This window comes from Magnolia sinica, chromosome 9 (genome assembly GCF_029962835.1).
Source record: "Magnolia sinica isolate HGM2019 chromosome 9, MsV1, whole genome shotgun sequence".
NCBI lineage: Eukaryota > Viridiplantae > Streptophyta > Magnoliopsida > Magnoliales > Magnoliaceae > Magnolia > Magnolia sinica.
This window is the reverse complement of record NC_080581.1, coordinates 15,129,772-15,154,875: the sequence shown is the minus strand read 5'-3', so window position 1 is coordinate 15,154,875 and position 25,104 is coordinate 15,129,772. Positions and strand designations below refer to the sequence as shown.

Below are 25,104 nucleotides of genomic sequence, written 5' to 3'. Positions count from 1 at the left end.
AGGTCAAAAAAATCTAAAAATTTAGGGAACCGAAGATCTCGTTGGGCTTGTGGTCCATCGCGCACCATGGACTTAGTGAACACCCAAAAATTAATTATCCGTGCCATTCCAGCAGCACTTATCAAATGCAACCGACCCAAGGCCAGCATTGAAATCTGGCACTCTTAAATGAAACTGAAATGTGAGACGTTTCAGCTGTCGAATTTTTTCTAAATTTATGGTGAATGTCTAATGTATTTTCCTACGCCCGTTCATAAAATCTGGGACCCGATCGTGGAACGGTAACCGTTGATCGCAAATCGGACCTGTACGATCAAACCTCATATCCAATCGTTCTCAAATTTTGCATGACCCTTCATCGAGCCATGGAGCACCTATCTTATAAGTTTCATGGCCAGAGGGCCACTAGAACTCCTCCAATCACCGGAATGGACCCCACAGGGCCATTTAAAAATCGGAACCGTATGGTCAGACCCCATATCCGTTCATCCGTTTGTTCCCAAAATTTGCATGACCCCTCATCGAGCCATGCAACACTTACACACTAAATTTGGTGGCCAAGGGGGGTGTTAGGGCCACCCCAAACCCAATAAGGAGTTCTAAAGGGTCATTGTGGGCATTTTAGGAAACTTAAGGCTAAGAGGCCCAAGTCTAGGAAATAAAGCCCTAGCTCTCTCATAACTCTCTCCTTTACTATAACTACCAAAGAGAGTAAAGGGAGAGTAAGAGAGTAAAGAGAGAAGAAAGAGAGAGTGAAGAAGAGCAAGGGTGGAGCATAGATTGAGGTGGAGCCCAAGGAAGCCCCATCTTGCAACTCCCTACCTCTTCTACAAGAAAGCCCTTCACCACAATCGCAAGAATCGCTCCATTGATCATATAGGTAAACCCCTCACCCTTTTTTCTTGAAACCCTTGAGTTGAGAAGGGATTTGCATGAAATTCTAACATGCAAATGTGTGCTTTAGGAATTTCGGCCAATCGACCCCAAATACACACTCCTAGGTCGTCTTCCAAGTCTTCAACGATCTATAGGTGTGGACTATTATCCTTAGGTGGCCTAGCACTAACTATATCATGAGCCTAATGATTTTGATTGCTTGGATGATATATTTGAAATTCTAAAGAAAACCTAGGAATTGTATGTTTTGCTTAGATTGCACGAAATGGTATGTTTTGTTTAGTACTCACATGATGTTGTTTTTACTTCTCACATGAATTGCTACAATGGTTGATTACATGCTCATGTCTTATTGATTTTCTCATAAGGTATTACTTTATAACATGTACAATTCCTTAATTCTTGTGCTATTTGATTCCATGAAGTGTGGGAAGTGCTTAACTTCCTCACTAACCCACACCACACACTTGTACCCTTAATTCACATCATGATTTACTTTGCTTGGTAGAGAAATTCGAGATTTATGTTGGAAGATATGAGCGTATGCTTCTACTTATATCGGATGATAACCGTGATTGTGGCATGCTATAAAATTACCCTCAACCCTTGGGTTAGTCAGAAAAATGAGGAGAGTGAAGATGGCCCCATTGGCAGGGCTATCCTGAGGCTAAACCCATGGATTTGGGCGGGTGTGTGTGGGCGAGTAATTAGACTACATGAGTCGCTCGTACCCAATGTCGTCTGTCATTTGCTTACCTGAACTCATGTGGTCTAGCCTACTTATTGACCCACTTTTTTTGTTAACCCTATCTGCTCACTTATGAATGGAACTTGGAACACCCTACAACCGTTGTAGCCAAGAGATAACCAAATTGAAGCCAATCCACCGACTCGTAAGTCAGACATGGTGAAATGGGACACTGTGGCCGAGCTGTCCACCTACGCTAAGGTGACGAGCCTCCCTGTAGTGACCGCGAGCGATCCCTTTCTTTGTACTCCCCATGTGATTGAAGTCAGGGATGAGGAACCCAACAGGATCAAGGATCGCGGTGCCCTTACCTCGCACGTTGAGGGGCCCTGGCACCGCAACCAGTTCAGGGCATTTGATACGTGGGTGTATTAGTTTCCCCAACCTGCTGGATGAATGAAATTAACTAAGAACTTGACTAACATTATCATCGCATCGCACTAGCTAGGTTGACGACTAGGCAGTCGAGGTTACTCTGAGGGAGTGTTGGTCATACACGATCGTTAGATGGAGTCGGTCGAGGTAGTGTTATGGCGAGGGCATGTATCATATCATCTATCATGCACATGCATTAATAAGATTAGTTAGGTACATTTGAATGATTGTTTTTCATTAAGTTTATAATGTAATTGATGCCTGTTACAACTTAAGATTAATAACAATTACTGAGTTAATCACTCAGTCCCACTCTGGGATGGTGTTTTAAAACACCAACTAGACTCACCCATATATGCAGGTGATGCAGAGTATGAGGAGCCCGGTGACGAGAGCCTCGAGGAAGAGGACGAGTTCTCCTACTTACAGTTGATGAGCAGGTCTTTATTGGCTCAGTAGATTGGACGTTGGATCGCTGAGTAGTAGACTCAGCTCTATTCTTTTGGACATACTATTTTTTTGTGATTTTGTTGGGCAACGCCTGATGCGACCCATGTATATTTTTGGACCTGTATATATATATATACTTGATCTCTTTCATTTCAGTAGACATGTGTGGTTATGCATAATGTATCAGAAAATTCCAGGCTGCGCATTTAAACCTGATTAAACACATATTAATGAAAATCGGTTATAAGTGATACTCGGGAACTCGGGAGTCGAGTGTATGCACGACCCCCGATTTTCAGGGCGTTACAAGCAATTAGGGATGAAAACGAAGTGTTTCTCCCACCTTCTGTTTCCAAAGGAAACAATTCAGATAGAAAACGCAGGGATTCGAGCATCTTCAAATGCTCAAAGAGCTTGCTGCTCGTTGATGCTATTTCCTTCTATGAAGCGAGTGTTGGGTTTTTTTAAAATAAGAAGAAAAGGAAATTGGAAAAGAAGGATTGTGGCTTTGGTGATTGTTGGTGTGAATGGTGATGCCTCTTGGTAAAGTGAGCATCTTTTGAATTTGAAGTGGAGGGATGCCATTGTTGGAAAGACACCACCATTCACCCCAACAAAATGGGATAGCAGAACGGAAAAATAGGTCTCTCATAAACATGGTAAACTCTATGCTCAATAATGTGGATTTTAGTTCAGGATTTTGGAGAGAAGCCCTATTGACTGTCTGTCATATCTTTAATAGGATACCTCACTCTAAGACTTGTAAGACTACATATGAACTATGGAAGAATATGATTCCTAACATCTCATACTTCAAGGTATGGGGTTGAGGAGCCTTAGTTAGGCTTACTGATCCTAAAAGGCCCAAGATAAGGTTGAGATCTCTTGAGTGTATTTTCATAGGATATGCACAAAATAGTAAGGCTTATAGGTTTCTAGATGTAGAGTCTAATCATACGATCCCAATAAACACTATTATAGAATCTAGAGATGCCGAGTTTTATGAAAACTCATTCTCTTCTATGACTAAAAAAGAGATAAGACCTCAAGATCCTAGTACAAGCAGTAGTTCTTATATACCTGATCAAGATATCAGCAGTCTCGATAAAGAGGACATAGAACCTAAAAGGACCAAGAGAATCAGAAAAGGTACATCTTTCAGACCCGACTTCTACCTTCTGCTAATAGAAGGAGATAAAGATAACATAACAAAGGAAACCACATTGGTTTGTAACATAGAAAATGGTCCAGTAACAATAGATGATGCACTTAAATATCAGGATGATTCCTTTTGGAAGGAAGCTATAAATGATGAGATGGATTCTATATTGCAAAATGGAACATGGAAACTTGTGGATCTGCCCCCAGGATCAAAGACAATAAGTTATAAATGGATTTTCAAAGAAAATTAAGACCAGATGGAACTACAGAAAGGTTTAAGGTTAGATTAATAGCTAGAGGATTTACACAAAAAGAAGGTATTGATTTTTTCAATACCTATACTCCAGTAGCAAGGATATCTACTATCCGAGTTTTAGTTACTCTAACATCCATTCATAAGTTCGAAATCCATTAGATGGATGTAAAGACAGCTTTTCTAAATGGTGCCCTCGATGAAGAGGCTTATATGGAGCAACCAAAAGGTTTTATAATTCCAGGACAGGAAAATAAAGTGTGTAAATTGATTAAATTGCTATATTGACTTAAACAAGCACCTAAGCAATGACATGAAAAATTCAATAAAGTAGTCACCTCATATGGCTTTAAGATTAATGAATCTGATAAATGTGTATATTCAAAATTCTCTGATAATAAAGGAGTAATTATATGTCCCTATGTAGATGGAATGCTAATCTTTGGTACATGTTTAGAAGTTATAAATAACACTAAAAGATTCTTATCATCTAGTTTTAACATGAAAGATATGGGTGAAGCAAATGTAATTTTAGGTATCAAGCTATTAAGAAACAATGATGGTATAATTCTATCTCAATCACATCATATTGAGAAGATACTTAAAAAGTTTGATCACTGTGGTAAGAACCCGATTTTTACTCTTTTTTATTCTAATATCAAGTTAATTAAAAATGAAGGTCGTAGTGTATCTCAGTTAGAGTATTTCAAGGTGATTGGCAGTCTTATGTATGTCATGATTTCTACTCGACCTGATATTGCTTTTGTAGTAGGTAAATTGAGTAGGTTTATAAGTAATCCAAGTTTAGATCATTGGAATGTTGTTTCTAGAGTACTCAGATACTTGAGAAAAACTATTAATTATGGTCTACATTTTTCTGGTTACCCTAGTGTACTTGAAGGGTATAGTGATACAAGTTAGGTCACTGATTCTAATAAATCCAAGTCTACCATGGATGAATTTTTACACTTGGAGGAGCTACAATTTCTTAGGGATTTAAGAAGCAAACTTGCATATGTCACTTTACCATTGAATCTCAATTCATAGCTTTGGCAGCTAATAGTAAAGAGGCAGAATGGTTAAGAAATCTGTTATTATAAATACCATTATTGGTAAGGCCTGTACCACCGGTCTCTATCTACTGTGATAGTGAAGCGACACTATCAAAGGCATATAACAAGACTTATAATGAAAAATCCAAACATATTAGTCTAAGGCATAATTTTGTGCGGCAACTACTTAGTGACGGTGTTATAACAATACAATATGGAGGGATGTCATTGTTGAAAAGACACCACCATTGATGAAAAGACATCATGGAAGAAGATGTCTTTTCATGAAAAGAGCCTTAAACATCTCTTGTGATTCTATATAAATCCATCTTTGAGTCAATCCGAATTCACAATTTCCAACAATCTCTCTTCCATCTTCTTCTTCTTCACCATTTTCGTTTTTGGAAAGATACAGTTTTCAGGAGCTAAATTGCAAATAGTTTTTCAGGCAGTAAATTACAAACAGTTTTCAGGAGGTAAATTGTAACAGCACAGAAGTCACGGTTGTACGCTGTAAAAGTGTGTTCAGGGTGCGGTTTTTCGATTTTGTAGGCCGAAACCCACATTTCTCCGGTCTTGGAGAAGAGGTTTATTATATCCTGGAGGCAGATTTGCTGTAACCCTCTTGCAAATTGGTTTAATCACTACTAGGGTACGAATATCGCCTTAAAATAGCGACATCGTAATGCGCCTTAAGCATGTCTTTAAGTGATTCATTTTCTACTTTTCCGCCTCAATAAAAAACAGCGAACAAGGAAATCTCATTCCCGTCTATGAGAACCCAGATTTCATCACCCAAGCCCCTTTATTGGTGAAACCAAAGCTCGTATTGCCATCGATTTTGGAAAACCACTCATTGGTACTGGGGAAGACGGTGGAACAGGGGTTTCTGCTGTGGGTGTTTCCAACATTCTGGCAGCTCCGACGTCCCTGGCGACGTCTTCCGACACTTCCCTTTCTTCTTTAGCGACAGAAAAATCCATCGTCTGCAGACGGTGGTTCGGTGGAAATGAATTCAGAAGCATAGTCGGAAAAAAGAGTACCTGTGAGCCATCAGCAAGATCGGCGACAGGTGGGTGTTCCTGGAAATCCGGCAGCTCCGGCGATCTCTGCGTCGATTTCCGACGCCCCCTTTCCTTCTCCGGCATCAGATATCTCTGATTCTTCCACTCTCTTCCAACGGTAAAAAAAAGTTGACCGTTGCGAGAACAGGAGTGTCGTGATTACATTGGGCCGGTGCCAGCCAGTGTGGGCTTATGTCATGTGCTTCTCTTTAATCCAACGGCCCACAAACGTTTTCTCTGGTAGGTCAGGCACGACCCCAAAATTTCGGAAGCGGATTGGCAGGTGTTGCTGGTGTATTGACGTCAGCAAGTTCTGTGGGTCTGATCATGAGGCATATTTTATATCCAAACCGTCCATCCATTTGGCGAGCTCGTCTTAAGACTTGAGACGAAAAATAAGACAGATCTAACTATCAAGTGGACCACACTACAAAAAGAAGTGGGAGATTGAACGTTTACCATTGAAACCCTTTTTGGGGTCACAGAAGTTTTGGATCAACATGAAATTTTTTTTTTTCCCTTTTCATCCAGGTCTTTGTGACCTTATGAACAGATTGGATGGAAAATAAACGTTATGGTGAGCCCTACGAATTTTTTAACGTGAAAATCATTATCTCCACTGCTATTTGTGGTATGGTCCATCTAATCTTTGGATATGATTCATCTTTTGGGTAATGCTCTAAAATGATCTCTAAAAATAGATGAACGGTGTAGATATAATAAATACATCACTGTGCGCCCATGTAACTTTGATCTCCTTTGAACGGCTCGTACAACTCAGAGCTCGAGGATCGTCAGTGCTCGTCTTCGCACGACATGTACCTACAGCAGCTATGTAGCTGGTGTGTGGTACATCAGCCAATCCGCTTCCCAAAATTTCCTCTCTCAAAATCAATCGTAAGTGGGCCCATTCTCTCTTCTCTTGGAGGCCCATTCAGGCCGTGCCAAGTGCTTAGTCATGGGCCAGGCCAATTTCAAGGCCCCACCTCGAGTCAAAATAAAAGCTTTTGAAAAGCCCAAGATCCTATTTCAGACCAGAAACTTACTGATAGTGGGCTCAACCTCGAGCCCATCTCAAAGTCCATATGTGGGAGAGATCATGGGCCCTATTGTAAGTTGAAATTCGAATTTAAGTTCCTCCATTGGTAGGGAGGCTACTGTCATGATCCAAGGTGGACAAGGAATGGGTAATGCTTTAGAGAGTGGAAATGCTCCATCAAATGAACCTTCTACTCAGAGTTGTGCACAAACCGAGTATGGACATTTTTGGTAATTTATTCAAAAAGTTTTCGGGGAACGCCTGGCTATTCACTATTCTGTCGGTGAGCGATTTCATTCTACTCATTCGCTTGCCTCCAATCCACTGCTTGAAGGATGTTGGGCTATGAAAGGGTGACTCGTTCTGTTGATCGCAAGTGGCGATAAATGGAGTTTGACATGTATGATCCTCCATAATTAGATCATCAAATTCTTTTTTTCTTTTTTCTTTTTAATGGACTTCTCGAATTGTATCTTCACCAAAGCACTGAATTGTTTATAACAAAAACATGAAAACACACTTGGTTAACTTGCTCGTATCAACTTGGATAAGCTTGACTTGACTCGGCTTGAAACTGGGTTTGGATACTGAATCAAGCTGAATTTTTGAACTTGAAAAAAATTTGAGCCAATTCGGAGCTAGCCCGAGTTCAACTCAAATCGAATCAGTCCATAATTCAAACTCGGCTTGAGCTGGCTCAAGCTGTTGACCAAACCGGGCCAAGCTGGACAATCAAGCTCAAGGACTGATCCAAGCCGAGCTGGGGTTGGCCGATGGCCGAGCTGAGCTGGTTTATGCTGAGCTCAACTCGGTTGGACTCGTATACCACTTCTACTAGGCTGAAATGCTCCCAACCTGGATCCCTACTCATGGCTCAATGGTTGACTCTGTTAATTTCAACATTGAAGTCATGGGTTCGAGTGCTTATTGTGGTGTGTGTAAAAAAAAAAAATCCCAACCTGACGAAAATCTACCTCTGGATTAAATTCCCCCATGCCTCGGATCCTTTCAGTGTTGTCTACTAAGGAAGATACCTAAGGTGTCAACAAGGCATGAGGAAACTCCTTGGTGGGATATTTCCTTGGGTTGAGGCCTTACCTTTTAAGGGTTGAGGGGCTCTTGAAAAGGCATAAAACGTCCCAAGCGAGGTCAATTTTCACTCTTTAGAAGATGATTTTTGTTGAACATTAAACTAATTCTATGCCAAAGGTAGGGATGACAACAAATAAGCCTATACGTAAATGAATTTCACACCTAGGTCAAGGTGCAGATGAGATTGCTCTCATTAAATTTGTTGTGCCATGGCAGCCTGTCATCGGATGTTATCTATGGCTTGAAAGCTTGAGCTCGAACTCGACTCGAGTTGGCCCAAGCAACTAACCAAACTGGGCCTAGCTGGACAGTCAAGATCAAGGACTGAGCCGAGTTCAAGCTAGAGTTGGCTGCTGGCCAAGCTAAGCTGTGTTATGCCAAGCTCGACTGGTTCAACTTGTGTATAACTAAACTTCTACTACGCTGCAATGCTCCCAAATTGGGTCCCTACTAATGGCTCAGTGGTAGATTCTGTTAGTTTCAACACTGAGGTCATGTTTTTGAGTCTTATTGTGGTTTGCGGTGTGTGTGTGTGTGTGTGTGTGTGTGTGTGTGTGTGTGTGTGTGTGTGTGTAAAGAAATGCCCCCAACCTGACGAAAATCTTTCTCTGGATTACATTCCGCCCATGCCTCCTCAAAGCCTTCACATTATTGTCTTCTAAGGAAAATACCTAAGGTGCCCAAAAGGAATGAGGAAACTCCTTGGTGGGATATTTCCTTGGGTCCAGGCCTTACCTTTTAAGGGTTAAGGGCACTCTTGAAAAGGCGTGGAAAGTCCTAAGAGAGATCAATTTTTACTCTTTAGAAGATGTTTTTGGTTGAACCTTAAACTAATTCTATGAGAAAGGTAGGGGTGACAACAAATAAATCTATACATAATTGAATTTCACACCTAGGTCAAGGTGCAGATGAGATTGCTCTCTTTAAAATTGTTGTGCCAATCAGTGAAGAGAGTTATAAAAATTCTCTAAGCAGATTTCCCAATTGAATACAATAGTGCAAGTGGTCTTTGTGGCAATTATCCCTTTGGGCCAGCCAGGGGGGTGCATACAGGCCTGGGTATAATGTAGCATATTTCACAAGAGTATACAATTAGCTAAGGTTTACAAACCACTTCACAACCTTTCTTCCTATCCCAATGTGGGTCTAAAGAATTAAAAAAAAAAACACAAAAAATAAAATAAAATTATAGTTATTCTCTCCTTTTTCAATGTAATTTTTATAAGGTTTTGAAATACCTTTAACAGTATTTACTTTTAAAATTTTAAATACTTCAATGAAAGTTAGGAAAAGTTCTTGAGAAAGGGCCATGGTTCGTAAGTGGACACCCTTTAGTGCTTAAATGTTGGACCTCAAAGCTTTCTCTTCAAGAAGAGGAATTGGATACCATACCACTTTGGATTAAGCTACCAAATCTAAATTTCAGTTTTAGATCTGAAAATGGCTAAAGCAAATTATCAAGTACCATTGGTAAACTGCTTTTCAAAGACAAACTAATTGCAAATGGTACTCAGCTTGCTTTTGTGAGTATTTGTGTAGAAATGGGAATAAACTCAATCCACCCTGTCGGCATTGATATCATTTGTAAGGGTTCAAAATTCAAACAAAAGGTTGAATACTCATGGAAACCTTCGGCATGTGAAAAAATGCTCCGCATTCAACCAATCTAAACTGCCTACACAATGCTCCCACTAACAAACCAAACTCTATGAAAGTGTGGATAAAAAAGAAGACTGATACTACTACTATTACAGAAGCCATCAGACCTAATCACAAAGAAAACTCTATGGGGAAAAACAATTCCTTTAGCCTTGTAAAAATTCAAGGTAAACCTCATGCTTTTACCATAGCTAATAGCTCAAAAGGTGAAGAAATGCTAAAAAACCCAAGTCCCGAAGGAAAAAAAGGACATCAAAAGAAGTTTCAATATCATTCAAATTCAAACAAATGTATGGCATTGTCTGATCTCGAAGGCAATTCAAATGTTGATAGTTTAGTTATGTCTGCAGTGTCATAATAGATTGACTCAGCCATTAGAAGTAAATCTCATTCTTTGGTGCTTGAAGATCATCCTACTCCACACCAAGGGAAACGCAAAACTGCAGTTGTAATAAAATGAAGGCCCTTATATGGAATGTTAGCAAAACAAAAAACAAAAAACAAAAACAAAAACAAAAACAAAAACAAAGAAAAATAAAATCAAAGATTCCATATATTTCTTGTTTGAATTTATCTCTTATTTACATCCTTGAATCAGGAATCAAACATTTATTTAGGAAGCGTTTGGATTGTAAGTTACTTGAGATAAGGTACTTACATGATGTAGGGAAGGACATGTAGAGGTCGAGCACCGTCTTCCTTGGGAGGATAAGTACTCCGAATTCACAGGGCTTCTCTAGACTCTCACAGAGATGCCTCGAATCCACAAGGCAAAGAAGAAAATAGAAAATAATTTCTAGAAATTCCAAAATAATTAATCGATTCTCGAAAACGAGTTTACAACCTCTTAATTAGTGACATGAACCCTAGGAAGGAGTTTCGGAATCAAACTACAGCTAAAACTGCCAAAAATCGTGACTTACTATAAATAATAAACTTACTACATGATTTCCACTAGACCTTATAGTTTTCAGCCAAAAATAGTGAGTGTCCTATTTGGCTCAACCATGCTATTCTCCTAAATTTTCTAAGTACTTTTCATGTTGGACACAACTCCTAAAGCCCAACAAATGAAGAGTTACAATCAAACTAAAACTTACTATAAATATTAAAAAACAAAATTAAAATCGATTTTCGACCATCAATCTGATGGAATCTCGCAAATTCTGTGTGGGTTGGTTGGCTAAAGTAGCTTCTCCTACCCTAAAATCATATATGGTACATCGAATAACTCATTCTAGTTTGAGAGATATGCCTGTCCGAATCGCTTTCTCATCCAATTGGGCCTTCTCTGGTCCATCTTGGCCATGAAATTGTCCACGACCCGCCCTACATCATTATGCCTTAAGTAGCTTATCTTAATTTTTACTTATTAAACCGAAGTGATTAAGTGCCTTTAAGTAAAAGAGTTACTTATAATTGATCTTAAGCCAAACTTATCTCAAAAGACTCAAATAGGTTACATATCTACTGTTGTAAGTAAAAAAAAAAAGAAAATAAAAAAGTAACTTATTTGGTGCTATCCAAGTGGGCCATTGGTGTGCAGATCCTTTCTTCCCAAAAGTTGGATTGTGTTACTAATGTTGAATGTTGTTCAAAATGCAGGATCATCATAGCTTGGAATTCTAGCATCTCGCTAAATGTTTCATCCCAATCTGACCAATTCATAAATTGCAAAATCAATTTACTTTGTTTTCTGGTCATCTTATATTCACAGCCGTGTATGGTGCTAATAATTCTCGCTAAAGATCTCTTTGGAATACTGTATCTCTCATAGGCTCTAGTGTTGCATTCCTTGGATTCTTCTTGGGGATTTCATTTGTATGCGATTCTCAAAAAAAAGAGCTGGGGTGTTGATACAGAAGCACGGCATCAGAGTAACATGACTGTCTATCTATGGTTGCCATTGAGAACATTCATATTTCAAATTATATCTTTTCTTGGTCTAACTCTAGCTCTTGTATGAATAGAACTGTCTATAGACTTGATAGAATTCTTTTGACCCGAAATTTTTCAATAATTTTCCTAACTACAATGCTACCTACTTACGTCTAGGTCTATCAGATTATGACCCTTAAAAATGAATAAATAAAAATAATTTAATTAATTTTTTTAAAAAAAAAACAAACAAAGTAGGATAGTAGTTTCCTAAAAAAAACTCCATTAAGTTATATCAATCAATGGGGAAAATGGAGGGTTTATATTCCAATGAAAGGAATTCATATGTTTGTCGTTTTCTCCAATTGAAAAATGTAAGAATACCCTTAAATTTTGAATCAATAACAAGCTTAAACTCTCATCTCAAATTATTGAAGCAAGCAAGTCTTATATGACATTCAAACTCGTATTCCATTTGACCTTTCGTCTTTGAATATCGATATAAAAAGAAGAGGCAAAGTTAACATAGACCATTTGTCATGCTCTGAATTTCAGGGGTCGAATATACACTCGATCCCTAATATTTCGGGTATGAACTTTTGTTTTGTAGAAACATGATTATTTTGTATAATTATATTAACATCCAAATAATCATAAGAGATAAATTAAACAATGTATAAAAGTCCAAGAATAAATGTAACTGAGTCAATGATCCAAAATATACATCCATCCAAACACCGGAGTCGACTCAGTTGGGAACTCCAATATACAGGACCAAAAATGTGTAAGGTATGAAGTGTGAAGTCTCCGGCCAGAATAAACGCACCGGACTATTGCCCATCCAAAGTCTGAAAATATGGGAACCCCTCCGTAGGGTTCACATAGGTTTCATCTAAGGCATCAGCCTTGGTGGTACTTGTGTCGACAAAGTTGTTTGGTTGGTGTTTTAAAATACTGTCTCAAATGGAAGTGAGTGATCAAATCAATAGTACCATTTTTCTAAGTTACATATGTTATTAATACAATCAAGCACAGATATTGATAACATAACAAAACAAACAGTTTCTTAATCTGGTTTATTAAGTGCATGGATGGCATGATATGCGGATGCATGTTTCGGGAATAATGACAATTTTAATACTTCTCGTCAACCCCATAATTCACAAAATATTCATCATGTTGTCATGTAGCCCATCGCTGTTAATATCATCATCCACAAAAACATCTATCCTATTGTAATGTGGCCCGTGACTACCATTACCAACGGATATCATGATATGCATAATTGGCCAATTTTTTATTAATGCAAATTCAAACAATATATTGGCCACATATGTTTTTTAGAAAAATTTGTATGTGAATTGTCATTTGGTAACTCGATGGTTATTGAGTTTATATGACTTACTACTGAAGAGAATATTTAGCGAACAAAGAAAACTCAATCTACAAACAAGCAACACTTAAAGATCTTGTATCTAAACATGTGTGAAGGGGAGAAGTGGCACATATTGAACGTCATTGGTTTCTTCGTATATGTTCCATGCTTAGCATGATTGATACCCATGCTCCAACTTTAAGGGAAGTATTAGATTATTACATGATATGTATGTACAACTGTAATACTATAAATAACCATCAAAATAAATTCATGCATATCTGTTAAGAATTTCTGTAAATTTTTATAAATCTCCCAACTTTTTTTATATATTTTGAGTCATTCTCAATTAAATAAACACAATACATGATTTCTATAATGTAGTTTTTGATGCATAACACTATTAAAAATGAGTTGACTTGAGAAGGACTCGTTCAATTCTTGAAGCCCTACTCTTTACAGACTTGTAAGGGAAATGATGCCGTGGTCTTAAGAACTATGGTCTTTAGTTGTTGTGGCACCCCCATGTTGTGTGCATGGCATACAATGCATCCACGATGGTCGCTCCACTATTAAATAAATATAAAAAAATGGGACGCTCCAAAATTCCAACTGATCTAATGATTTAAAAAAATAATGTAAAAATGCCCCACAACTTACAAATTCAAGTGACAAACACTCATTGTAGAATGGCATGAACTCTAGAGTTTACCATCATCATCATAGTGTGACGCTATTGGATGGTTTGAATAGCGCATACACATACCACGTGACACTAAAACTTACTATGACAGTTTTTGGGTGATTTGTTTTTTATGGTGTAACCTACCTGTGATTGAATGGCCTGATTTTTAAGTAGGGTGGATATCATGGTGGAGTGAATCTGCTGTCCAGGTTGGATGGTGCATGTATAACACATGGCCCATAGAGACAACCGTGACTTACATCATCCTCCCCAATGTTCATGGTGTTCATATGAATTTAGTACACAGATAGGGCCCATGGTTTAGCGATCTAGATCATTGGTTTGATATCTCAAGATGGATTGACCATGCATCAAAGTCTCTTCACTGATCAATGCGTTGTAAATTGGTGGTTAAGAGAAGAAATGCAATGAAGGTCCCACTCACCTAAATTATTTCAAAAAATGTGTGGGTAAGATCTTTCAATTTCGGAAATTTTTGGGGTACTGCAGTCAATGAAAGAAAAGATCAACTTGTGATTGCCGGTTAGAGCAATGTCATGGATGTAAACTAGATATATACAAGAAGCACCATTATACAAGAGTTTGTGTTGTTGATCTTCTGCTCTTTCTCCCCTTTAGATGCAAATTTAGAGATTGAAAAGTTGCAAAAACATAAAAGAAGTTTGAAGATTGTCTTCTATAGATGTTATTAGTGAACTTGGACTGTGAAGCTTTACCATCCACAGTTTTTCAAATTTTCATTTATTATTAATTTTTTTAACCTTGTCGCGTCTTATTTGAAGTTTCGTAGATTTTTTATTTTTTATTTTTACATTTGTTCAAATTTTCTTGGGTTTTAACATAAGAGAAAAAGAAGCAATCGACTGATCCATCCTCCCACCTGAACGGATTATATCGAATGAAAAGGCACCATTTGCAAGCGCATGTATAGGCATAGGACCCACATGAAAATTGCAAAAATGACATTTCATGCAAGGAGTCTTTACTTTTTCACTATAGGTTCCATATCGCTGGATGCTTGTTGGACTAAATCCGCATCCTTACTTTACAACCTATGCTGCTCTTAAAAGCTCAACCCTTCTTATTTTCATTGCCCCTATGAAATTATTATAAAAAAAATTGTTGTAAAGTAATTTATAATGCTTCCAAATATTAAGGGCATTTTAAAATAATTTCATAGCCTTGTTTTCCTAGTTTTTCCTCTCTTTTTTTTTCTTTTTTTTTTTCTTTTGGATTTTTTATGTAAGTATTTCATTTTCATCGACCCCATGAAATTACATAAATGCCTTTTTTTTTAAAAATTTAGCTATTAGAGTTTCTTTTGGTAATTGTTTAACCTTTTAAATTTAAACATGTATCCTTAAAAAGTTTGAGATTTCAAGGATGATTAAGTAAAAATCATAAAACAGGTTCAAATCCTTACCTCAGTGATAGACTCTAGGGGTGTTTGGTTCGTGAAATTGAATAGTATTAGATGGGATTAACATCATTATTGTTTAATGATTGCATGTTTGGAAATACCATGGTATTGTAGCCATCCAATCCCATGTTTGGAATAAACTTTTTGCTATGGGAAAACAATGGATTAAGCAAAATCATGTTTGGTGGACCATGGAATTGTAATCAAAGGACCAACTTTGCAACATATGTCGCTCACTTGTACACATATATAACAATAATGTCACGTGTAAACAGTGGATATGGATGGACGGCATGGATAAATACATCCATCAACGTAGGGCCCACACGTGTAGTGGATTTCAAAATCCACAGAAATCCTGCATGGGACCAATCCATGGGACTAAATGCAATTCTATCCCACCTAATCCCATCCTCTCCAAATGCTAAATGGAATTGCATGGGACCAGGTGCAATTCTATCCCTCCTAATCTCATCTAATACCGTGTGCCAAACGCCCGTAGATGGTGAAATCCCATGGGTGACTTGTGGCACCTTACCATATTTTCCACTAACATGCCACTATTGTCGTACATCACTGCCACTCAAAGGGTAGGGTTCGTCGCTACAAAGATCGCCTGGCTCAAAAATAAACCTATTTTGCTCATCAAATGGGCCACAATGTTAGAATCAATGGATAGCCGTTGGTTTGACTCGACTTACAAACATAGCCCACCTAAATGGTGAATTAGCTTCATTTTTTACAAAGATGACGTTCATAGTGGGGCCTATCTCTTTGATGGTATAGATTTTCTAAAAAGGTATCATGTTGTCAAGAAAGGGGGCAGCAGTACCACAAAATTTGATACAGTTGCAGTTATCAACTGCCCATTTCTTTGGTAAAATTGTGAAATGTTTTTTTTTTTTTTTTTTTTAAATAGCTTGTTAGTACGCCCATTGTCAGTTCACACTTCACTGTCGCTCAAAAATTGAGAAAAAGATGGGGTAGAACAGCCATCTTTTTATAAGATACATGGCTGGGTGATATTATTGATTGGGTCCATCCATATCAATAAGATGGATGACTATGTTTTAAAAATAAAAACATAAGATAATCCCATCTATTTAGGGGTGTACACCGAGTTGAGCTGACCTCAGCTCGACTTGGGTCGGCCGCTAGCTAACCTCAGCTCGACTTGGGTCGGCCGCTAGCTAACCCCAGCTCGAACTCGGCTCGGCTCGGTCCTCGAGCCTGACTGGCCAGCTCGGCTTGGTTCGGTCAGCGGCTCTGTTCGGTCAGTAGCTTGGGGCAATTCGAGCATCGTTCGAGCCAAAATCGATCCTCTGTGGCATTTTCACAAACACATACAGGGCACTTTCAATTTCTCATTGTATGTAAAACAGCAGCAAAGTATTTCATCAAATACCTTATAGGCAACATCAAAATCAAGGAAAAATGGTATTTGTTTCATATACATACCTTCCTTACCACTAGCCAACACTTCGTTGAGTCATTTCATCAAACACTTTGTGAGCAACATCAATGTCAAAGTAACCGAGTCACCGAACTAGTTCGATCTACGTTCAATTTGGGTTGGGGTTCAATCCGAGTCGAGTCGAGCTTGGGCAAGCTCGAACTCGGTTTGAAAATTTTTTCAAGCTCAAAAAAATCAGCTCGACTCGGCTCAAACTCAGCTTCAAACCGAGTCGAATCGAGCTTTTTCAAGTCGAGTCAAGTCGAGCGAGCTAACCGAGCTAACTCTGTTCATGTACACCCCTACATCTATTATTTTTCTATGGTTCATCCCACTACATATTTGACAAGTAACTAATTTCATTTTACATCATTAATTAAATAGACAAAAAGAAGATGGTTAGGATTGCCTAATTGTTATGATTCTTGATATTTAAACTATCCATGCTAAGGCATTATATATGAGCAGACTGGATTTGTGCATTGCCCTGCCACATGCCACATTTCATTTCTTCCACGCTACCATGTTATTGGAATTGTGCCATGGAAAACCAGTGTTAATTTTATAAAACTAACGATATGGATGGTATCTAATGATAGGGCGATCTTGATTGTAGATTATGATGGCTATGGGCCTAAGATAGACCGGGTACATTACTATAATTAATATCTGGGAGTACATTAAATGTATATAAGATGGGTAAAATTAGTGAATTTCTATAATCATCTATGGGGACTCTAAAGTGAACATAACATTCGCCAAGGAAGAGTTGTTGGCCATAGATCTCAATACCCTTGTTGGCCATAGATCTCAATACCCAATTGAGTTATAGGACAAATCCGTGGTTATTATCTTTATTTTGTGGTCATCTTGTGTGAGCATACTGATGATGGATTGGGATGAAAAGTCTCCATCAAGCATGACCATGAGCCGTAGTGCCTTTGCCCCACCCCATCAAAATGTAGTAAGCTCTCGATTTTGGACCTATTGAGCACTTTCATTAGTAAATTAAGTTCAAGTCTTGAAACTTGGCCTAATTGCCATCATCTTACATTCTTCATCCAACAAACTTCAAAGACAACCATTAATGGCAATCATTATAAGTATTGTTCTTTTTTTTTTCCTTTCCTTATCTAAGGTGTATAATCTTTGTTGGAGTATTAGAGTCCATTAATATACATTGATACACCATCCTCTAACTACTTAAGCTTTTAGAGTAAGTGATTGTTTAATATGGTATATCAAAGTGGAATCTCTTGTATTCGAATCCTGAGAGCATCAAATATATTTGATTTTCCTAATTCCCCGTGCGAGAATATATAAGAGGCTCGAGCTTTTAGAGCAAGTGGTCAGCTTTATTTCTGAACTTGATTTTACCATGGGAGAATATATTACAGAAGCAACCATTACAAGATTGTGTACCAATGTATATCAAGGGACTCTACCAGTCCAACAATCCTTGAAAAAGCTGGATAACATTGAAAAAGATAACAAAACAAGGACCCACGAACTGACTGATCACCATATGGGTTTGAAAAAGATAACAGAACAAGGACCCACAAACTTACGGATCACCTTACAGGTAGGCCAGTAGCATACAGGCTTGTCCTTGTCTACTCAAACAATGTGTTTACCCGTATGGTCAGTATCTAATCCTTGCCCCATCAAATGTAAATTGCATTAAAAACAAGAGTCATATCAAATGTAAGTTACATTAAGTACAAGAGTCATATGTGGTGTGGTATGAGTTAGATCTGCCTCAATTTTTATCTGAACATACATTAAAATGATATTAGAAAAGGGATGAATGGGGTAGATAAATTGTAATGGGCCTGCCCACGGAACTGCCCGTTCGTGGCTAGAGACTAGCGGGGTAGGACACAATCAGCGTCGTCTAATTTTAGTCTCGTGCCTTAAATGACCTGACAAAACTTCAGAGTTGGCTCCACAAAGCCCATGCAAACATGCTTTGTGTGGGCCTCATCTCTGTCATTGCATATGGCCTAATCAAATCATGTCAGGAACATCAGCAAGCTATCCTGTGTTGGCCTCACAATCCGAATCTATGGCAGACTTTATCAGCTTTTATTCAAATTAATTACATGGGATGGTCGAAGTTGGCAGCTGTAACCACTCACGTGATTGGGAAAGAAATCTCTCTTTTTCTTCTTCTTTTTTCAATAGTTGAAGTTGTTTTTCAGCCAAACATGAACAAATATAGCAGTTGAGCTAAAGTAGCCAAAGCTACCAAAAAAGAAAGAAGAGGATTTGAAACATTCAACAGCCATCTTTTAAAAAAGAGAAGGTAGGGAAGAAAAGCAGAATCCAGCCTTTGGAAATGGATAAAGAAACATGGTCTTGTGCACCTGATGCACTCATGAAAAGGTCATACATTTGATCAGACCGTCCATTTTATTTTCCAAGCCATGGATGCATTGGTTAAAGATGGTCAGATCAAAGTAATTCTTGTAAGGCAAGCAATCCCATGTGGGGCCTACCAAATGGATGCTCTAGGTTGATGATGGGACCATAGTTAAAACTCAGGGACTCGATTTGAATCTCTGAGTGACTCAGTCTAAACTCAGCCATGACTCAGTCGACATGACTTGTAGAGTTGCAAGGTCCTCACTCCTCAGGTTTGGTTCTGGTTGAAAAGGCGTCAACTGACACAGGGATGAACATGACAAGGTCAATCACCGTCTTCCTCAAGGATAACTACTCCGAATTCACGGAGCTTCTCTGGACTCCTCACAAGACTTCTCAAATCCAAGGAAAAAGCAAGGAAAATATAAATAAATTCTATAAAATTCGTTTTTTAATTGATGAATAAAATAAATGAGTTTACAACCCTTTAAATAGGGATACTAAGCAATGGGAGAAATTTCATAATCAAACTACAACTATAACTCCTAAAATTCGCGACTTACTATTTATAGACGATCATGATGTCTACTAGACCCGGCGTAGCAAGGTTAGGTGGCTAAATTAGCTCGTCCTACCCCAAAATCATATATTTTATATCAGATAACTCATTCCAGATTGCGAGATACGCCTGATTTAAGGTCTGACGGTCCAGATCACTTCTGGCGTCGACCGGGCCTTTTATGATCCATCTTGGCCATGAAACTATCCACGACCCGCTCTACATTGCCAACCCAATTTCAATTTGGGTTAGGTTGGGTTTGGGTTGATCAAATTCTAGTTGGGTTGGGTCGGGTCAGGGTGGGAATAATCACACCTGATTGGGTCGGGTTGGACAAAGTTGGGTTGGTTGGGTTGAGTATAAAGGACCTTGGGTTGGGTTCAGGTTGGGCACCTCAGGTTGGAATTCAGGTTGGGTTGGGTCCTCTTGGGCATTGGGCTTGACTAACCCCCAACTCCCAACCCGCCCGAGTTGCACCCCTAATGAGTTAGGATGACTCGAACTGAGTCACTCACCAGAATCAAGCCATTATGAAGAATGACAGACGGGAAGTTCAAACCCGAGACCTCTCGGGGGCACATTGCCGTCTTTAACCAGCACACCATAGACTAGTTATAAATATTTTTCTTGAAATGTAATACAATTAGGAAAAATGTTATAAAATTATCAAAATTAATTATCAGATACTGAGTTGAGTCAAGTGAAGACTCGCCCGAGTCTTTGAATCCACCTAACCCAGCTGAACATGTCTTTGAGTTCTTGTGCTTTTGAACTATATATGGACCTTTTATATATTTTAATGTATATGGGTTAGAAGTATAAGTTCCCCCAATCTGCATGATCTTTGTTTGGTGGGCCATGACGGTCCAGATCGATGTTTCGATTGGTCATGCTTCCAAATGCAGCTGAGTGCTTGTCAGCTACATCAACTGTAACATTTATCTTGGATGAAAACAAGTACAAAGAGAATGTCTAAAATTCAAAATTGTGGTAGTTAAGCAATCAGTTATCACAATGAAAACACAATCCCAACTAAAAACTACTCAATTCCTCACAATCACATGACACAAACACCCTCATTCCAAAATCAATCTGTAATAGAATCAAGCAGTCAAACCTCCAAATCAAATCATTCCTATGTTTTTTCTTTACACAAACAACTAATCTAACTACCCTTTTTTTAATTCTATAAAGCAGGAGATTCTAATCTTCCAATCCATTAGAAAAAACCCAGGAAGAAAAAAAAAAAACCAAATTAGAAAAAACCACAATCTATATCGGCGAAGGCCGAGTCTCCCACACATCAAACACATTCTCCTCACTGTGAAGAACAAACAACCGATCGCCCCCGATCGAGAAATCACAAATCGACCCTCCATAGCTCCTCCTCAGCCTCGACGTCAACACCCAATCCGGCCCACAGAACACCGAAACGCTATCGTTCATCGATGAAAACAGCTGCCCACCATGGGCTGCCAGCTTTGGGTAGCACAGCTCATCAGGCATGTTGCCTTTCAGAAGCCGGCTCCGCGAGCTCCACCTCACACTCCCACCATTACTTCTCAAGTCCAAGAACCCCAGATCATCGTGCTGGTTCACGACGCAGATCGATCCATTCTCCTCCATTGCAATGGCATCAAGGACCCGTTTCTCATCGACGGTCCTCGGCGCCCCAATATCAGACCAGGACCAAACCATGCTCTTATCTCTGAAGTCCAAAAGACTAATGTAACAGTTATCTTTTCTAGGAAACAAGGTAGCAACCATCAAACAGCTGCTTCCATGCAGCCATTGTAGCTTATCAGCATCACCAAGAGACCAGCCAGGAGATTCATACAAGAAATCAAGCGGTTTTCCTATCATCTGATCCCACACTCCAATCCCATACTCATTGCTCCTACCTCTACAGCTAGCAAAAATTCTATAATCTGTGCTAAAACTCAAAGCTCCAGCAGTATAGCTCTTCAATTGATTGTCATGACTTACCTGAAACTTGTGCCTGAGATCGCCAGTCCTCGAACTGAAAGCTCCCATCCCTCCATCGCCGCGACCCAGCCTCTCACAAGCGCTGATCACAATGCTCTCTGAATCGATGTAGCCCACATCATTGACCCGTTGGTAGTCGAGGTTGATTGGGGGATGTTCTTCGAGCATCCAATCATAGACATGGACCATGCTGCCGTGAGCGACGCAGCATCCGCCATCAGGGCCGGCGCGGATTGCAGTGCCATCACCTGGGGCCTGGCCGGCGACCGAGCTGGAGAGACGAAGACGGTTGCCATCGAACGGGCCCCACTTTGCGGAGCGCACATGATCGAGCAGGCCGTAGAAGGAGGCTTCCCGGTAGAGGAGCTTCTCGGACATTTTCGGTGGGACGTGAAGCTCGCCCGTGCGGAGGAGGTCTAGGAGGACGGAGAAGCATGCCGGATTCCGATCGATGAAGTACTCGTCCGGCCTGTCGGATGGTAGGTTCCAGTCCTCGTCGAGCATCGCTCCGAGCAGCGAATTGCGGCCGGCGTTGGCGAGAGTTGTCAAGGTTGTTTCAAAGATCTTTCCGCCCACATTGAATCTCACCCTATCTCTTTGAACTGCCATTGTTTTAACATCAAATTGGAAAAAACCCAGATAGGATTTAGGAAGAAACAGAGACAAAGCAGGAAACTGAAGAATAGATATGAAGATACTGATCTGATTTTTATGAATTTGAGACAGAGAGAGGGGGGGCAAAACCGACGAAAAGGAAGAAACTATGATCTGATTGTTGGGTAGTACATGAATAAACTTCTGCTGATGAAAGCAAAGAAAGGAGAATTAAGAAGATGAGAAATCTAAAATAAATGCGAATTGCAGCAAAAGAAAACGCAAGAAAACAGATAAAATCGATGAGGCTTCCAGAGATAATCCGACCGAAATCAACGAAATTAAGATCTGGGTATTGGATATTGAAGGAATAAGATGAGAAATTGCATATCGAAATCGAAAAAACTAAGATCTGGGTATTGGAGAAAGCAGTAAATTCTTAGATAGAAACAGCAAAATAAGAAGAAAAATCAAAGATTTGCAGTCTCAAATATCAATGATTTCCGAAGAAACAAACCAGGGGGAGAGAGGAAATCGAAGAGATTAGACAGGAATCCGAATGAAATCGAAGAAAATGAGATATGGGTATTGGAGAGGGAGGGATTCTGGAGGTGGGTTTTTCATTATGTGGGATTTGGTGATTTGGATTCAGAGATTTTTGGAGCTGGTTGGATTTCGAATTTTCGGCTGTCTCTTTTTTATCGGTTACTTCCTTTTTCTTTTTTTTCTTTTTTCGCTTGTCTTCGGGTGGTGTCTTTTGGTCTTGTCTTCTTTCCCAACGATTTTGAACTTTCTTCATTGATTGAAAGGAAAAGTCTGAGGCGATTCGCACGAGTGGAAACTGAAGTAGGAGATTCGTTTCATACGTGCTTGCTTTGGTCTATGCGAGATCACGTCCATTCATGAATGGCCATTTCCTTGAACATGCCTTTACCCTGTAACGGATGGACGTGAATTTCCTAAAATGCTTATTATCGGGACCATCACAAGAGAACTCTGATGGCCCACTGCGATCTTAGTGTAATGTCAACTCCATCCATCAATTTAGCCAGGTTGCTTGTTTAGTCTAATTGATTAAATGGTATATCTAGAAATATAATAGTATTTTGGCATCCCGATCTTCTTTGGGACAAAATTCCTGCAATGCGAAAAACACTTGATCAAGCGAAATCCTATCTGTTTGGGAGCTTGGATTTGGAACCCCTTGGAATAAAAACCCCCTGGATTGGGAACCCCTGGATTTGAAATTCCCTGGTGTGTTTGGTCACTCCTGAGTGTGAATCAACTTTAATCCAAAAGTATATATTTCCAGGGTTTGAATTTAATTACTAAATTAACTTTAATATCTCTAATAAGTGAGATATATAATTTTTTACACAATGGTTGTGATAAGCCCACTGAAATATATGCCTTGTCAAAATAATGAAATTCCAGGCCCTAGATGGGCCACAAGCACAATATCATGTCTGAGTGACTAACCAACAATTTTTAATTGTTGATTTACATGGACAATGCTTGCACGGTGTTGACCATCATTAGTAGACAATGTGCCCAATAGAATAATAGTGTATGGTAACACACATGATAGTGTATAGTGACACACATGTTACACCTGAACTATTGAAATGATTTTAGGTGTAATCCAAGCTTTTACTGTGGATTGCAAACCCCCTCTTTTGAGGATTTGAAACACCCTAATTTGAAACCCCCAAGTTACTTTATGCTACCAAACAACCAAAGGATTTGAAACTCCCATTGAATCCCTTCTAATCCTAATTGATGGACTATTGAATTATAATCAACGAAAGTAGCTACTACATGTATGTAATCTTAAGGAGGAATGTTTTCTTGTCTACATTATTACGTGAGCAGCCATGCACAATTTTGCACTAGTGTCTTAGGCATATAATATGAATGGTCTAAATGATGCGTCACTCATTGAAATTTTATAACTCCAATTTTCAACTTGATCCAAAACTCTAGTAGGCTATAGAAAAGATAAATGCAAATCAATGAAGGAAACTGTTTACTTTTATCATGGCCCACCAAAGTTTTGTATTGGACTAAAAGTTAGGCTTATGAGGTTTTAAGGAGTGCTGCATCACATGGACCATTCAGATTATGTGCCTAAGATGTATGCAAAGGTGCACTAGGGTGCTCACCCAAGAAGGTACACGAGTGAGCATTCCTCCTATCATGTGTATAACCAACAATGTCATGTGTAAAAGGTATACATGGATATATGCTTTAATGTGAGGGCCATCATATGTAATGGATTTCAAAATTCCTGTAAATTCGACACAATTCCATACCACCTAATTCCAACCCTTTTCATCCTCCCCAAACATCAAAAGGAATTTGCATAGGATCAAATGTCATTCCATCCCATTTAATCCTATCTAATACCATGCGCCTTAAGCTCAAAAATTTGAGATGAGAGTTGTATAAACTAGGGCAGCCTTACCCAAAGTCCTACTAACCTCACCTGAATATTTGTGTGGCATCAAATCCATCATCACGTTGGTCAAATCAGATGTGATTTGAAAAGAAAACTAAGGCAAATTTAAAACTCAAGTGCGTCACACTTGCTTTGGGATTGATGAAATTAGGTGGTATGGAATTGTCAGTGGTCTAATGTGAATTTCATCTGCATTAGATTAATCTAGGTATCATGTCCCACCAGGAGATACAACAAGATTTTTAGTGAATTTTGAAATCCATAGCATACGTGGGTTCCTTGTGATGCATGTGTTTAATCTTTCATCCATATGTACCTTTTACACGCAATATTTAAGTTACATATGTATATAGGTGACCATCATTAATTGTGAAATCTGCCATGCTGATTACAATTTCATAATCCACCAAACAGAAGTTTCACTCAATGGAATTTTTTTTCTTCAAATGAAGATCCCAAACATAGACCTTGAAGGTCAAAAATACTATAAAATTTCTTGACATTAATGGACAGGGGCTTTG

The 25,104-nt window shown here is 39.0% G+C and overlaps 1 protein-coding gene across 1 annotated transcript; it reads right to left on the bottom strand.

Annotated features, from left to right (window-relative positions):
* Window positions 1-20,518: 20,518 nt before the first annotated feature.
* On the bottom strand, window positions 20,519-22,866 carry LOC131256972 (BTB/POZ domain-containing protein At2g24240-like). Its single transcript, XM_058258094.1, has one exon. The coding sequence runs from the start codon at window positions 22,138-22,140 to the stop codon at window positions 20,818-20,820; it is 1,323 nt and encodes a 440-aa protein (XP_058114077.1). The 5' UTR covers window positions 22,141-22,866; the 3' UTR covers window positions 20,519-20,817.
* Window positions 22,867-25,104: the final 2,238 nt, after the last annotated feature.

What these genes read in the sequence shown, in the direction of transcription:
- LOC131256972 (XM_058258094.1), bottom strand. Translation starts at nt 22,140, where the DNA reads ATGGCAGTTCAAAGAGATAGGGTGAGATTCAATGTGGGCGGAAAGATC.